This window comes from Hippopotamus amphibius, chromosome 8 (assembly GCF_030028045.1).
Source record: "Hippopotamus amphibius kiboko isolate mHipAmp2 chromosome 8, mHipAmp2.hap2, whole genome shotgun sequence".
Classification (NCBI taxonomy): Eukaryota; Metazoa; Chordata; class Mammalia; order Artiodactyla; family Hippopotamidae; genus Hippopotamus; species Hippopotamus amphibius.
The window spans coordinates 103,605,870-103,621,523 of NC_080193.1; the positions used below are offsets into that span (position 1 = coordinate 103,605,870).

At 34.4% G+C, this 15,654-nt stretch overlaps 1 protein-coding gene across 8 annotated transcripts in view; it reads left to right on the forward strand.

The window, feature by feature from the left end:
• HYCC2 (hyccin PI4KA lipid kinase complex subunit 2) overlaps positions 1–10,932 on the forward strand; it is a 63,333-nt gene extending 52,401 nt beyond the window's left edge. For all 8 annotated transcript variants that reach the window (XM_057745367.1, XM_057745363.1, XM_057745369.1 and 5 more), the window contains one exon: positions 3,182–10,932. In XM_057745367.1, coding sequence (XP_057601350.1) covers positions 3,182–3,783 — 602 coding nt within the window. In that variant the 3' untranslated portion in view covers positions 3,784–10,932. The remainder of the gene's footprint in view (positions 1–3,181) is intronic.
• Positions 10,933–15,654: the final 4,722 nt, after the last annotated feature.

The window sequence follows — 15,654 nt, forward strand, 5'->3', positions numbered from 1 at the left end:
TAGTTTTTTCATTATTTAATGTATTGCTACTGTGGAACATATATACTAATTTATGAAATATAGCAAGTAGTTTTAAAATAGGTTACATATTTTTTACTTATTTTAAAGACCAAACATACATGAAGCAGTTACCTTCCACCTCAGGGAAATCTCTTGCTCTTTGGTGCGTTAGAAATTTGAGCATGCTCAGTAAGAATCTAAATCTACCCTCTGTTCCCTTGCCCATTTGCCCATGTTGACCTTAACTTCATTTAACAGTTGCATGTGCATGATTTAGGGACCCAAAGAAGTTGGTGCTATGAAGAGAATTGGGTGAAAGACGCAGCCTTCCCTTCTCATTTTTCTGTATCTCTTTATGTTATCCCTGGGAGTCAGTTTTATCTTGTATAGGCATTAAAAATAAGTATATGAGTAGATGTCACATTCAGAGTTCGCCTAAAATGAACAACAGTCTATCTCTCCACATTCTTGATGACTAAATGAGCCACTTGGAGTGTATCTACTACCATTGTTAGCATATTGGAGTATTTGTGCTAAATGTAGTACATTAACACTTGATGAAATTCTAAAAAGTATGGAATTGGGTAGAAACATTTCTTCCTATTAATCATGTCATACACTTTGAAAAAGAAATCAAAATAGTATTCCTTTAAAATACCCTATTAAATGTTAAAACATCCTATTTTAATATCTCCTATTACTGGTGAAATTTTGGTTTGTGAGGGTGGGGTGTAGCCACAGAGAAAGAAATGAGTCTCTGCAGTGTGTTTGAAATTTCTAATTATTTTGCCTTTTAATCTAGTTTAATTGTAGCTTTAAATCAATATTAGTAAAAGCTAATATATAAGGAAAGGGAGACATGAATAGAAAAGTTCATTAAAAATTCTTTTTGGTTGTCTCATCTTTGAACATGAATAGTATTATCACCCAGGGAGAAATTTAGAAAAGGAAAAAAATTGTTAGAATTACATTTTTATTCCTTGAGGTTTTTTAAACAGAAATGTGGAAATTACTAAAACCTATGAAATGTTTCAGTAATTCTGAAGTCTACTGGAGCTTTTGGATTAGCATCAATATTTGGCCTTCTAAATGAAAAAGAAGGGAATTGCCTGGTGGTCCTTTAGTTAGGACTCCAGGCCTTTACTGCCGAGGGCCCGGGTTCAGTCCCTGGTCAGGGAACTAAAATCCCACAAACCGTGTGGTGCAGCCAGAAAAACAGACAAACAAACCAAAATCCCCCCAAAACAAAAACATAAAAGAAAAAGAAAACATATTTTCTAGTAGTTTTAAATAGTTTTATAGCTAAAGTTGTATTTAGTATATGTTGAAATTGAAGGGAGACTATGAGCCCATCACCTACCTTTATCCTGACTGTCAAGTAACATTTTATTTGTGACTTTTAAAGCTGGATTTTAAATTATTATTAAACTGAGGACAACGCTTGGTGTATTCAGCGCTCCACTGTACTGAAATAACATTCCTTAGTATGTGATGTATCAGTAGAGCCTCTTGCATGGTGCCTTTTTGGTTATCATCATCTCTTTTATGGCCATATTGCTTGGGCATCAGATCTGCATGTGGCAAGATTCAGAAGCTAGCACTAAGTCTCTCAGTCTCCTTTCCTAACCATATATATACCCAATGATACATTTCTGTTCACTCCTAGTTTCGTATTACTGATATTAATTCTGAACCAGTAACTATTTTTTCTTGGGGATTGTGGAGTTCTTTATAGTAATTATGAATAAATTGTTAAGATGATGTCATATAAATATAATCTAAAGTTTTTATTTTGATATACATATATACGGTTCTTTTGAAGAAGGGGTTGAGAGAAGTGGTGTCAGCTGCATCTTCACATGGCTTTGCATGATGAATAAAGATTATTAAACTGCTGGATATAACAAGATGCCTTTTGCTTTAAGGATAGGCTATTTCATTCTTCTCTTGAAGTAAAGAAATAACTAATCCATATGAAAAAATATTTTTATTTTTCCAGGTACTGTGTTAAATAAAGATTGTGTTTAAGTATTTCATGTATATTTTACTTAGGTAACTTGTATCTCAAAGTAATGTTGTTTTTAGATTTCTTTCCTAACATTTTACCTTAACTGTAATATTGATATCTGTATGTAGATTCAGATTGAACTTTCTTACAATCTGGTAAGCATATTTAAAAGGTAGCAAACTGCTATCACTTTTTGAAAGAAGCAAATGTTCTACTCTCTAAGAGAATGTTGATCATACTTTCAGTAAGAGAGTTGGGCTTTCTGGAAACCCCAAGCTAAATATATTAAACATGCTGCTTCCTTTCTTACAAAATCCCAAGCTAAGAATTCTTTCATTAACTGCAGTTTCTGCATGAAACGTAATGAGACACTATAGTATTTTGTGATCCTGACAATAATATGTCTCAATACTAAAAATATTGTAGAGATACATAATATAAAAATTATTATATATTACTTATATATATTATAAAATAGTAAAAATTCTTCCTCAGTATCTCTGCTGGTCCCCCACCCTTGCTCTCTGATAATCAAATATTTTCACATTAATTGATCAAGAAAATATGGAAACCAGTGAGTAGAGATTTTCATAAGACAAAATATGACTATGAAATTACTGGAAGCAATGTAGAGTTTTTAGAGTTAGAAAATGTACGAGTTCCATGTTAAAGGTTCTAAAGCCATTTAGAAGCACTTAGCTGTTGAATAAATATAAAATTTCATTGCAGTTAAAAAGGGTTTTGGGGTGAGTTTTTGACATTATTCTGAATGACTGAAATTAGAAGGGGGGTCTCATTTGCAAGTTCTATTTTATGATAGGTTAAGGAAGATATGAGGAAAAATTTTTGTTTTTTTAAATAGATTTTGTCACCTCAAATTGACAAAGTGTATCATAAAGGTTTATGATAACAAAATACTGTGTTTTATGTGTCTAAATATTAATAGTATGCTAGGTTTGTTTGTGGATAGTTTTACAAAAGCTAGCGTAATTAAAGCTAAATGAATAGAATGAATAACGTTAGAATTCTGTATAGATTAAGGTTTCTTCCCCTAAATTATTTAGGGGAAATGTTGGTAGCAAGGGCCTTTGCTGACCTATAGCAAACATTACCTAGGAGATAAGCTTCTTATTTAATTTAGCTCTTGCTGAGTCTGTCCAATTTGTTTTTTAGGTGCTGAGGGTGTAAATGGAGGAGAGGAGTTGGTAAACCTGAATGATGCAGATGAAGGATTTTCATCAGGGGCTTCCCTCAGCAGCCAGCCAGTTGGGACCAAACCATCCTCCTCTTCTCAGAGGGGAAGCTTAAGGAAAGTAGCAACTGGGCGTTTAGCCAAGGATAAAGAAATAACTTCTGTCATCAAATCCAGTGAGAGCCCTCGAGATTCAGTAGTTCGCAGGCAGTATGTACAGCAACCAACCGATCTCAGTGTAGATTCAATTGAGCTGACGCCGATGAAGAAACACCTGAGCCTGCCTGCTGGCCAGGTGGTGCCAAAAACTAATAGTATAAATCTAATCCGGACAGCCAGTGCTTCCTCAAGTAAATCATTTGACTATGTAAATGGCAGTCAAGCAAGTACCAGCATTGGGGTTGGCACTGAAGGTGTTACTAATTTAGCAGCTAACAATGCGAATCGATATTCAACTATCAGTCTACAGGAAGACCGGCTAGGTCAAGCTGGAGAAGGTAAAGAGCTCCTCAGCCCAGGAGCCCCCTTAACCAAGCAGTCTCGATCCCCAAGTTTCAATATGCAGCTAATATCCCAGGTGTAGTCTTGACATCCTCTCTCATCTTTCTGCTTACTTTCTAAACTGAACATTTCATTGTGCAAGAAGACACTTCATCCCACATTGTGAAAATATTGGTCATCGTAAACAGATTTGATTTAGTTTAGGTATCTTCATACTGTATTTTGTATGGAAACAGCAATAAGGTTTTCTTTTCCCTCCTTCCTATATCTTCTCTTCACCTATTCCTTGTAAATGTGTTTGTGAAGCAGTAGAAAATGTTTGCTTTTTCCAAGCCTTCCTTTCTGCTTGGGTGAAGTGCAATCCATCGTAGGCTGATCGGTCCCATTTCAACACTGTGAGACTGAGGTTACGTTAGAGGAAATGGTGTATATGATCCCTATGAATGATTCTTTGGCTTTTGTTTAAAAACAAAACAAAACGGGTTTGTTCTCATAATCTATAGAACTATGAAGATTACTGGATCATATTTTTTCTCTCTTAACCAGGAGTGCCTCAGAGATTCTGCTATGACTTTGGACTTCTCTGAGTCTGTGCAATTATTTTCTTGAGAAGCATGGGGAAAGGTGGTAGACTGCTGCACTTTTTCGTTAAAATGTGGGTGGCTCTTTTTTCCCCCATCTCCTTTATCTCGAGGACACAATGTTCAATTACTGAGGCATTTGAATCAAGTTGTGGCCACCTCTGTTGGAGGACAGGGCTCTAAGTTGATTGTGTGATAGACAATGCACTTTCTCAATGGCTCTATAGTCATTATTAACATGTCTTCCCTCCTCCCCACAAGGACATAAGGTCATTTCTGTCCTTCAAGTTTGAACAGCTAATAAATCAGAGAATCCAAGGGGCATGTTCTATTTCCCAGGAATGATTGACACTTTGGTGCTGGGGTTTTATGGGGGGGAGGGGGTAGTTTTTGTTTAGCTTGTGTGGGATTGTGTGTGTGAGGGGAAGTTTTGATTGTTTTTTCCTTTCCTTTGTGAGCTGTTGATGACTGAAGTAGAACGAGTACGTCTTCAGGTAAAGAGAGGGATTTCTCAACCCACTTTCTATGATGTCAGACTATTGGAGAAACCCTTTCAGCTGCTTTCTAGATGTACCTAAATTCAGTCAGATATTTTGGATTAAGAAACCTGAAGTCCTGATAGATCATATACTCCAAGGAAACATATCAGGGACAGATAATTGGCTGAAAACACTGACGCTTCAATGTGACACATTTTTATAGAACATTTCTACCGGGGGTACTGACTTGATTTCTCCTACAAGGACCACACTGCCTTTGTGTTTAATGTAATGCAATTTGTGTACCTTCTAATCATTTATCTGCAAAAGTTTCTCATTTTTATAAAACTTTGAAATCATGCCAGTAAGCTAGATGTTGAATGTATGTAAGTAGCATTTGGTAACTGTGCTAAGAGGCTACAAAAATGCATTATTGGTTTAAAAATTTTTTTTTATTAGTTCTGATTTGGTTGGATAAGATTTCATTATGACCTCTTCTGGGTCTCAGGCTCTAGTGCTTGATTGAAATAGAAGAAAATATATTGGTTTTTGAAAATCAGTGTATTGTGACTTGAATTGCTATACATTCTTCCAGACAATATGTCAGAGCGATTAGTGCTTTGTACATTTAGACATTTTTATTTTATTGTGAAAGAAAAATATACTGAATTTATAGAAAGCAAGTATTCTCCTAATTAACAAAGTTTAAAATATTATCTCTACTGATTAAAATTATAATAGATTTTGATAAATAAAATAACCAGAAAAATGCCTCTTGTTTTTTTCACATCTAAAAATCCATGCACCCCTCCTTTTTATTGTAAGAGGTTTTTGGTTTTTGGGTTTTTGTAAGGGACTTTCTGTTAGAATCTTTATAGGAACAGTGAGATTCTTGTTTGAATTTGTGGTGTGTGATATTTTTCAACTCATATGAAAATGGAAAACTAGAACCTGAATTATTATCTACAACATTGCCAAAGTTTGAGGTACAGCTAAAAGTTGATAGAGATTTATTGATTTGTGTATATGTATGTGTGTGTATATATTTATATATGGTGTGTATATGTATATATCACAAAGACATATTTTAGATATCCCTTACTACTTTTAATTTAACTAAGGGATGTCAGATAAATGAATTAAAAGCAGCCAAATAAATGAGGTGTAAGGATCTATAACATACTAAGGAAAGCCAAGTTTCAGGTGTGAAAGGAAAAGAGCATTGTACTTACCAAGGGGTGAGATCTTGGCCATGGCTGGAGATCAGTCACTTTATGGCAGAAATGCCTGGTTGATTTAAGAGGCTGAAGGGTTGTTTTTAATTCAACAAGTTGTGCATTTATTGGCATCTAAATCTAGCACGATTTTAGTTAAAGCACAAAAAAGTACCAAATAATACCAAATTACAGCAAAAGCTGTAGTAAATATAATAAACTCTCCCTCTGGTTTGTTAGAAATCTTATAACTGAAAAGTTGGTTTTGAAAAACTTTCAACTTAGAGGATTTCATTTATCTCTATGTTACTCATATATATTTTGTACATATACATACCCATTAATGTTTCATGACCCTCTAACATTTGTGTTCCATTCTTTTAAGTGATACAATTTGGCCCCAAAGAAGAAACATTTCGTTTAGTTCAAATTTTGTATTCAGGGTCTTAGAACAGATTTCCCATGCAAGATATAGTTAAAATGGAATGAGTCATAAACCACAGTCACATTTTCTAAGAGATTTTTGATATTTATTTACATTATTAATTGGCATTTAATGTAAAATAGTTTTCAGATATACAACTGTTACAAATGTATGCCAGCAATATTCATGTTTTATCCTTTAACAACCTTTTGTTTTTATACTTCATAACTTCTATTTTAAAAAGTTCTTCCATTTATGGACAAGCTAGTTAGGGAGAAAATACTTGTTTTCTATAATAAAACAATTTGACTGATGCCATCTATGCCAGGTTCAATTAAGAAATACAAAGAAATATCTGAAAGTTTTGGGAACTCTACTCTGACTAATTTGAAATCATGTTACTAGAACATGTACGTGTTCTAGAAAAAACCAAGTGTAAAGTAAAAGCTAACTTAGAAGTAAGATTTTTAAATGTAAAAATATTTTGAGAAGCTAGGTGGGGGGGATGGTTATAATTGGAAATCCAGACCACAACCACCACTCTTACCCACCTGATGACTCTCCTGTGCCTATACTCATATTACAGAGTCAGAATTTTTGTGCTAAAGAAACCATAGAAATAATCTAGCCAGTCTCCCAGCACCCATCCCTCCATATCCATCCTCAGGAAACGGAGGCTCAGAAAGGTTGTCATGTGATCAAAGTCACATAACTAAGAAGCAGAGCCAGAATCAAACTCCTGTCTCCCGTCAAATGCATGTTAACACCCCACTGCCTCCTTTTACTTGTCCTATGGTAAATGTGGTATGTAACACTCTCCACTTCTGTAGTTTCTTTACAGTTCTGGTCTAGTAGTTGGTGGATACAGCACATGAAGAAAAGTATTAAATCCAGAAAAAAATGTAGAGTAATAAACATAGATGGGGAAGTGTTGGAAATGTAGGTATCTATATACCACAGATATAAGGATAGATACATTTTTCTTATTCTAATTTATGCCTTACTATTTTCTGCCACATAACAGTTGTATGCTGCCATTTTATAGTTGATTATATTTCTGGGGATTTATTTAAAATAAAAAATAAAAAAACCCAATGAAATGACTTTCAGTGTTTCTAGCTATCTTAAGTAATTTTTGAATCAGCCAGCTTTCACAGTCACCTATGTGGCAAGTTAATTGTATTGCACAATGGAGTATTGCAAAGTAAAGATTAAATAAATTTGATTCCATAATTACTAATGTAAAGAGATTGAACCTTGTGCTCAGAGCAGATAGATAACAGCAATATTTCCTTATGTGATTGAAAAAGGTTTAGTGTGAAGCTTATGGTTCCATAACAGAATGGTGACCATGTCATTTAAAGTGTATATACGGTATAAAATGTCTTAGATGCAGTAGTCTCAGCTATATAAGCTCAATATTTCCAACCTACATTCTCAAATTCCACTTAGTAACTTTAAATTAATTGTAATTATTTATTAGACACTGGAATACTGAGAATAACTTTTTTCAGATTGTTTTGTTTGCACTATTTTTGTGAATATTTTAATGAAGTGGGGTGTTATTGCTACCTCACTTGGACAGGTTAGTATGGGTCCATTTTTTGAGTACTTTCGTTGTTGACAATCAGTCGTCTCATTTCTCTGCATGTTCATTTGTAAATAAAAATACTAATATCTGTCTTTAGTGGGTAGTACACTATTTATACAAACACTGGCAAGGAGGATCTCTCTATTTCTGATGTTATTACAAAGTAAGTTTTATGATTTTGTTTTGTTTTTTAAAGTCAGTATTCATCTACATACTTGTTTTTCGGTTTAAAAATGTTTAATAGGTCATGCCAGTGGTCAGAAAATCTACAAGAATTTTAGAGCAACTTTTCTATACTATGGCTATGTTAAACAGTCTGAACCTGAGACTTTTTTTATCTTTCAAGTTGAATGATTATTGTCATGTTTCAAACCACTAAGTCGGTTGAGACACTTATTTGTAATACTTTAATTTTTTTAAAAGTGCTTTTTAGAAACAAGTTGTTTGAAAACCAACTAGAAATAATTGATAGCTTAACTTCTAAATATTAGAATATTTGCCAGATTATAAGAAGATGAAATGCAGTGTAAAATTAACAGTGCTAAAAAAAAATCATGAATCACCAGATTGGTACAACTTTCCATTGCCAAGGTGGTCATGTTGGTAATGTAAGACAAACTTTAGTATTACCTGCGTTGTGTACCTAATGGGTATATCATATTGGCACTGAACATACATAGGAAATACTATTCATAGAATCAACCAATGTGCACTTAAAACTATTTTAGATTTTTGGCGGTGCCAGAAATTTGTGTGGTGATCCCAGCCCATTAGATTTAGAGGAGTCATATCATCCAACCTTCCCCTGCTCGTGTAGGTACATTCCTTCTGAACCTGACCACACAACCACAAAATTTTAGTTAACTTCAATCTCTTCAGTACTTTTGTATTCTTAACGATTAGTCACATGAGAAATACACAGAAGAGCAAACAGCTCAGGATAGAAGTTAGCAGAAAGCTAGAAATTATATGAAATAACTGGCAGCATAGTACAGATATGTAAATCCTATGTTTTGTTTCTGGATTTTAAGAAAATGTTTACAAAGTAAGTCACATTCAGGTATCTGCTATTATGCTAATCTGTTTAATATAGCTTTTACCCCCAAAATTAGAATTAGGTATAAATGGGTAAAGTATAAATGGGTCTTTTTCCCATAATTGTGTATCTGGAGGTAGGTTTAGTAAAGAAAGTCTTTTATCTTCAAAGAAAATGAACTTAATTGGACAATCCATCCTCAGCTACAAAATTGATATCAATCTGATTTGCTGTATTTGAGTGTTAAAAGTGCAGTGTTAATTATATCAGAGGAAATTCTTCACATCTTCATAAATTACAAAACTTACCAAAGAAAATGTATCAACCAAATATAAATTTTGAAGTACCTAACTGTTAAGGAATGAGGCCCCTTTAACATAAAGGATTGATTTCTAGCCCTGGGGAAATAGTCTTTCATCTGGAACAGATATACAGTATCTACAGGATTCCATTTGAGGTTTTCTTATCATGTTGGTCAACATTTATACTTCCAGCAAAAGTACCAGTTAAAGGTTAAGTCCGAATATTATTTCTTATGGCACATTTTCATGTCTCCTTAATTCAAAGTAAGGATTCTGCTTATCAGTATTAAATAAAAGGAAGAGGGGGGAATTCCGAAAATTGGTATATTGTATGATATTGTGACTTTTTAAAAATAAAATTGAGGGGTAAATTATGGAAATTATCTTTTTAAATGGGCAGTGTCAATTATTTCTAGTAAATATGATATTGGCTAAAACTATGTTTACATAATTTATGTACGTGATCACTCTGAGTATTTTTTTTTTCTTTGCAGAAAAACAGGATTGGGTTAAGAAAAGCTAAAATATTCATTTTTAAATGTATAGCTTAATAAGAACTAAAGGATTTACTTAAACTCTTAAATAATGATTTTTTTTTTTTTTTGAAAATGTGACATTGTATATTAACTGATGTTCCAAACAGGCTCTGTGTATTATTTGTTTTCATATCAGGTGGTAGTTAAAAAGTAATGAATGTACTGATCAGCTATCTTAGAGAAGATTGGTTTTCTAACAATTACTGATGTAGGTTTTTGTGGTTTCTTAACGTTTTATCACCCAAACTGAATTGAGAGATGTGCTCAATGTTTTTTGTGTTGTTTTAAAATACTTGTAATAAGTTGATTAACTACTTTACAGTGGATCTTTTTGATTAATATTCTAAAAATTATGCCAGCTTTACATTCAGTTTAACTGGTTAAGTGAAACAGTTTTTATGGTGCAAAGATTATTTTCCCACTTTGTCATAATAATTTGGCTCTCCTGAACTACAATTTCTGAAGAGTTTTTACTACTGTAATATTATGTAGTCTGATCTCTGTCACAGTGGACAAGTATACAGGAGATATCCCACTTTCACATGTTTGCTTCATAAAAGGATCTAGATTGTATAGGTCAGCTCTTGCGTTTTTGTTTGTTTTTTAACCAGCATCAACCTGTAGCTTGGTGTAAACTTCCCAAGTATTCAGAGAATAGTGCTGGTTAAAATTTAAATAGGATAGGCATGAAGAAAATATCTCTATTACTAACGTCCTTTCAAACTAGGACTAGTGAAAACATTCATTTTTTTCAGAGCTGAAGGAAAAAAATGCACATTTAAGATCATATTTATTGGTGCATGTAAGCCATTATCTTAACAGTCTTACTAAACTGGTTAATGCTGTTGATTGTTGAAATGTGAAATGTAGTCACTGTTGACCTTGTAAATATCTGCCAGAGATGAAAAAATATTTTAAGTTATTGTAAATAAAGATGTATAAAATTCATTAACAGTCTACAATGCAGAAACATCTAAGATGTTAAATATTGTGCTTCTTGAGAGATGTGTAATTTTTCCCTAGATGTATCTAGTTACATTAAGAATGTAAATTTTCTTTTGTACAGTATAAAATACAGCTTTATTTGGCTTTTGACTGGATTTCCGAGTTAATTTTATATCTTACCTAAGTTTCTTACCTAAGTTTCATAGCTTAAAATGGTCCTTCATTGCATTTTTTCAAAGGATGCAATTTTATGTATGTATGTCTGAACTCCTTAATTTATATGATACCCTATTAAGGAAGTTTATAAAATTAAGGAAATATATAAAATTACATATAGCACCCAAAAGAAGAAATAACATGTATGCAGGAGTGAAATTAATACATAAAATGTGTTCCATACATTTATGTTATTGTTGAGGTACAAATTTTCCTCTGAACTTTAAAGCAGCCAAATACAGAGAGATGAATCATGATTTTCAAATATCCTTACGATAAAACAAATCAGTTTCTCAGGTGAAGCACAAATGTTTCTAGTACAGAGACGTTAGAACTAATTTTCTTTCCTGGGTCCGTATAAGAGGAGCCATCATTATTACAGTACCATTTACACTCTTCATCAATGTATGGAAGTGCCTGTTTTCTTCACACTCTTAACCAGCAGTTAGCTCTCTAATCAATAAACTTTGATCTTTCCCACATTGTCTTTTCTAAAGATAATACTTTAGCCTTCTCTTGGAACATGGGTTTAATGGAGGGATGAGCCCCAGGCCTTCTTTTCCTTTCCCTTCCTAGAAAAATCTCTCCTGTACCTTTTTTCCTTATGGCTATTATTCCTTACTGATGGACCAAAACTTTGTTTTCCCTTTCATACGAGGGTGAGTCAAAAATTATCCACACTCTGGCTGTAGAATTTTAATTAACTTTTAGAAAAGACAAATACATCATTTTTTGACATAATCTTTGTCCATCTGTCAACAAGCTTTCGTATTCCCTCATTAAAAATGTTTTAGGCTGAGTTGTGAGCCATCAGAAGTGAATCTGGCTCCTCGATGGTTAACACTTGTGCAACCTTCCTTGAACTTCTCTATCCATTCACACACACTTCTTCGTGACAAAACACTTTCTCCACACTGTGCACAAAGTATTCAATAAATAACTGCACCAGGTACACCCTCAGACCACAAAAAAACAAATCACTGCACGCTGCTCTTCTTTAGTGCAAATAATTGGGGCATCCATTTTTGCTCGCACCACAGTTACAAATGAACTGATGTAACATGTTCACAGCCACACAGTGGTGGCTGGGGACAGTAGCCTTGAACGGAAAGCGCTGATGAGACAGTGTGGCCAACAGAAGTTTTAATATAACCAGAGTGTGGATAATTTTTGACTCACCGTCGTATCTTGTTATGCCTTAATCCAAAATTGCTGGTATAGGTTAGTTCCAGAAGAGTGGCTTAAGCCAACTCACCAAGCCTCGTTTTTTTTCCTCCTTGACTCTAGTTCTGCATTAGTTAGGAAGAATGAGCTTTACCAGTTGACAGTTGCAATTTCCTTTTATTAAAAATATATTACTTGCGACTTCCTGGGGGTCCATGGGTTAAGACTCCCTGCTACCTCTCTGCAGAAGTAAGATCGGGGTTGGGGGAAGTAAGATCGGGGTCGGGGGAAATAAGATCTGGTATGCTGTGCAGTGTGGCCAAAAAAAAAAAAGTATTACTTGCTCATTTCATAAACCTTAGAAAATACAGAGAAAGTACAAAGGGGAAAGTCACTTTAAGGTACTGTAATAAAATAGTGAATATTAATAAGATGGTGGAGGCACTGCTATCCCTCCACACACATACTACTCTGGCCCAGGTCCCACTATTTTATGGTCCAATGATGAATTAAACAAAAACATTTATTCAGTACTAGGATGTGCCAGGCACAATTCTAAACACTTTAAAGAATATGCCACAATTCAATACTCAGTTAATATGAGTGTCTGATAAGTACTATTATTCTTCCTTTATAAGAAAAGGAAAGTTCATCTGTCCAAGGTCACAGAGCTAGTAAATGGTAGAGCTGAGACTGAACAGAGACAGGCTCATGGACTTGCGCACTTAACCATCAAGACACTGCTTCATACGATGTTGATTGTTCTCAGCTATTAGTACACTTGCCCTATCCCCACAAGGCCAGGGCCCCTGTAGGAGTTGGGAAGGAAAGGGAGATTGGATCTCAGTAGAGCTAGATAACTAATAGGCAAATTAAATCCGTGAAAGAATCAAGTCCTAAAACCCTAGGTATCCATAGTTATAAGTTAACTTTTCTCCTCCATGTATACAACGGTTCTAATTATGTACTATGCTTAATTATGTACCATTCTCTGGAGAAATGAGAAAACAGTCTTCCTGTGGTTCATATGAGGAACCTCAGTTGAGAAAAGCTGTTTTAGACCATAATAAAGTAGAAGAGGCTCCCAAAATACAAAACTTAAAAATATTTTAGTTCCTTCTTCCCAACCACACTGGAATAAAGTGGCCAGGTAACTTAGGAAGAAATCTGTATTTTGTTAGACTTGCAATTATTTTATGATTTAATGTTATTTTCTAAACTACGTGGGAGAGGGTAGAAATAAAAGTCTTTTGTGTTTTGAGCCTCTAAAGGTCTAAATGTAGCCCTGGGTCATAATCCAAATAGGATGGATGTAATCTGTGGCAACAGCCCTAGTTTTGTTCAGGATGTTATATCAGAAAGGAGTGGTACTGACTTCTGAAACTTGAGGGGCCAATCACTTCTGGCACTTTATCTTAGGGAGCAATGTTTAATACATATTAGGAATGAAAACATTTTTTATGGCCAGGTTATGTTAACCAGTACAAACTTAAGTTCTGAATCACTATATAATTTAACTAAAAAACACTATTACATTCAAAAAAGATTAATCACAGTATTTTAAGAAATCTATAGACATTAATTTATTATCAACTGCTATAAATAATGGCTTCATGCACACTGTAAAATTATTTCTGAATTGAAGATTATATTCTGTAGCTAGTTTCCCAGAACTTGAATTAGTATGTACACATTTTTTAGGGCTTACTCTGCCAAATCTGTCACTGCTAATTTGTGTGTGTTTTATGTAGGCCTCATTATCCCTGGTTCATGAAAATCCTGGAGATAAAATAGCTTCTAGTTACCATATTCTCTTTTATTCCTAGACACTAAGATATAGGTAATCACTTCTGTTTCCTGAGCATGACTGAAATTAATTGATATCTTTAAAAATCTCTGAGAAATTATTTGCTGAGGCATCTGCCACTGACATTCTAGACTATTGTACCCTTATCAAGTGTATTTAATGCATAGCATCTAGGTCATTTCATATCTGACAAAAAATTTATTGCCAGTTTTCATCCTGTCTAGCTCAGTGGTTTTCACCCCTGGCTGAACATTAAAATCATCTGGGAATTTTTTTTTTTTTTTTTTTAAATTCTGAGGAACAGGCCACATTCAGACTTCCTGGGTAATTTTAAAAACTCCCCAGGTAATTCTCATGTATAATCATCATTGAAGAGTCTCTTTAATCCTATAACATTCTTTTGGTATTTATATCTAAACTTTCTTCCTTCCATCCGGAATCACTGACTCAGTGTTTTCCTAGAGAAATATATAAAACAGTAACTGACAATATAAGAAAGGCAGTAATCCATTCCATAAATATAAAAAAAAATATTCATATCAGTGCTGCAATTTGCCTTCTCTCTTACCTTAATCAGGCCATTGAATACTACGGGCATCAATACAACTTCATTGGCCCCAAACTTAAGCCCCCAACACTTTTGAGGTCCTTGTACTTCTTGGCCTGTCCTAGTTCTATTCCTCAGTTTCTGTCCCAAAGCTTTACCACTTTAAGTATCATTTTCTCAGCAGCCTCAGTTCTTGCTTCCTCCACAAAATGGAGGTCATCAGGCTACAACACTCTTAATTTCCTCTTCTCCCCTACCACTTCAAAGAACAACTGTATCTGCAACTATCCTCATCCCGTTGCTGCCTGCCTCAGAAAATGAACTATCTCATGAACTATCTCAATTTCTTATTGTACTCAACATCTCAGGGCAATTCTTAACTTTCCTCCTTTGGCTTTGATCTATATGCTAATAACCTCTAGATTCTCTCTCTCTCTCTCTCTCTCTCTCTCTCTCTCTCTCTCTCTCTGTAGGCCTTGACCTCTTGAATGAATTTCAACTCATATCCAACTGTTTGTAGGATGTTTGAATACCCCTCAGGCACTTCGAAGTTAAGATGCCTCAAGCTAAACTCAATTCTTCTACCCCTTCCCTCTATTTGCAATCTCTCTTTCACAGCACAATTGGGAACTGGTATCCAAGCAACAAAACAGGAACCTTGGAATTATATCTTTCCTCTCCCTTACCTCTATAACCGTATAACCAGTCTCCAAATCTTGCTGACTTTGTGTTTTGTTTGTTTGTTTTTTGCAAATCCATCATTTCCTCTGAACTTTTACTACTACAGCCCAAATTCATCTTACTTCATATCCAGACTGCTTTGATAGCCTCCTAACTAGACAGACCCTTTGCTCCTCTCAAATTTATCTTCTTTTAGTGATTAATATAAAACTCCTATCAATTATTCAATGGTTCCATCACAGAGGATAAATTCTATGTTCCTTAGCCTGGCATTTACTTCTCCCATCCCATCTCCTATCATTCCTACTTGCACTTAGGATTTAAGTAATGCCAAACTTTGTGTTACCACACCCAGTTTGTATTACCACTTTCTTCCTGAAATTCCTTCTCTACAGTTTGAAATTGGATTGGCCTTTCTCTGCTACCCCAC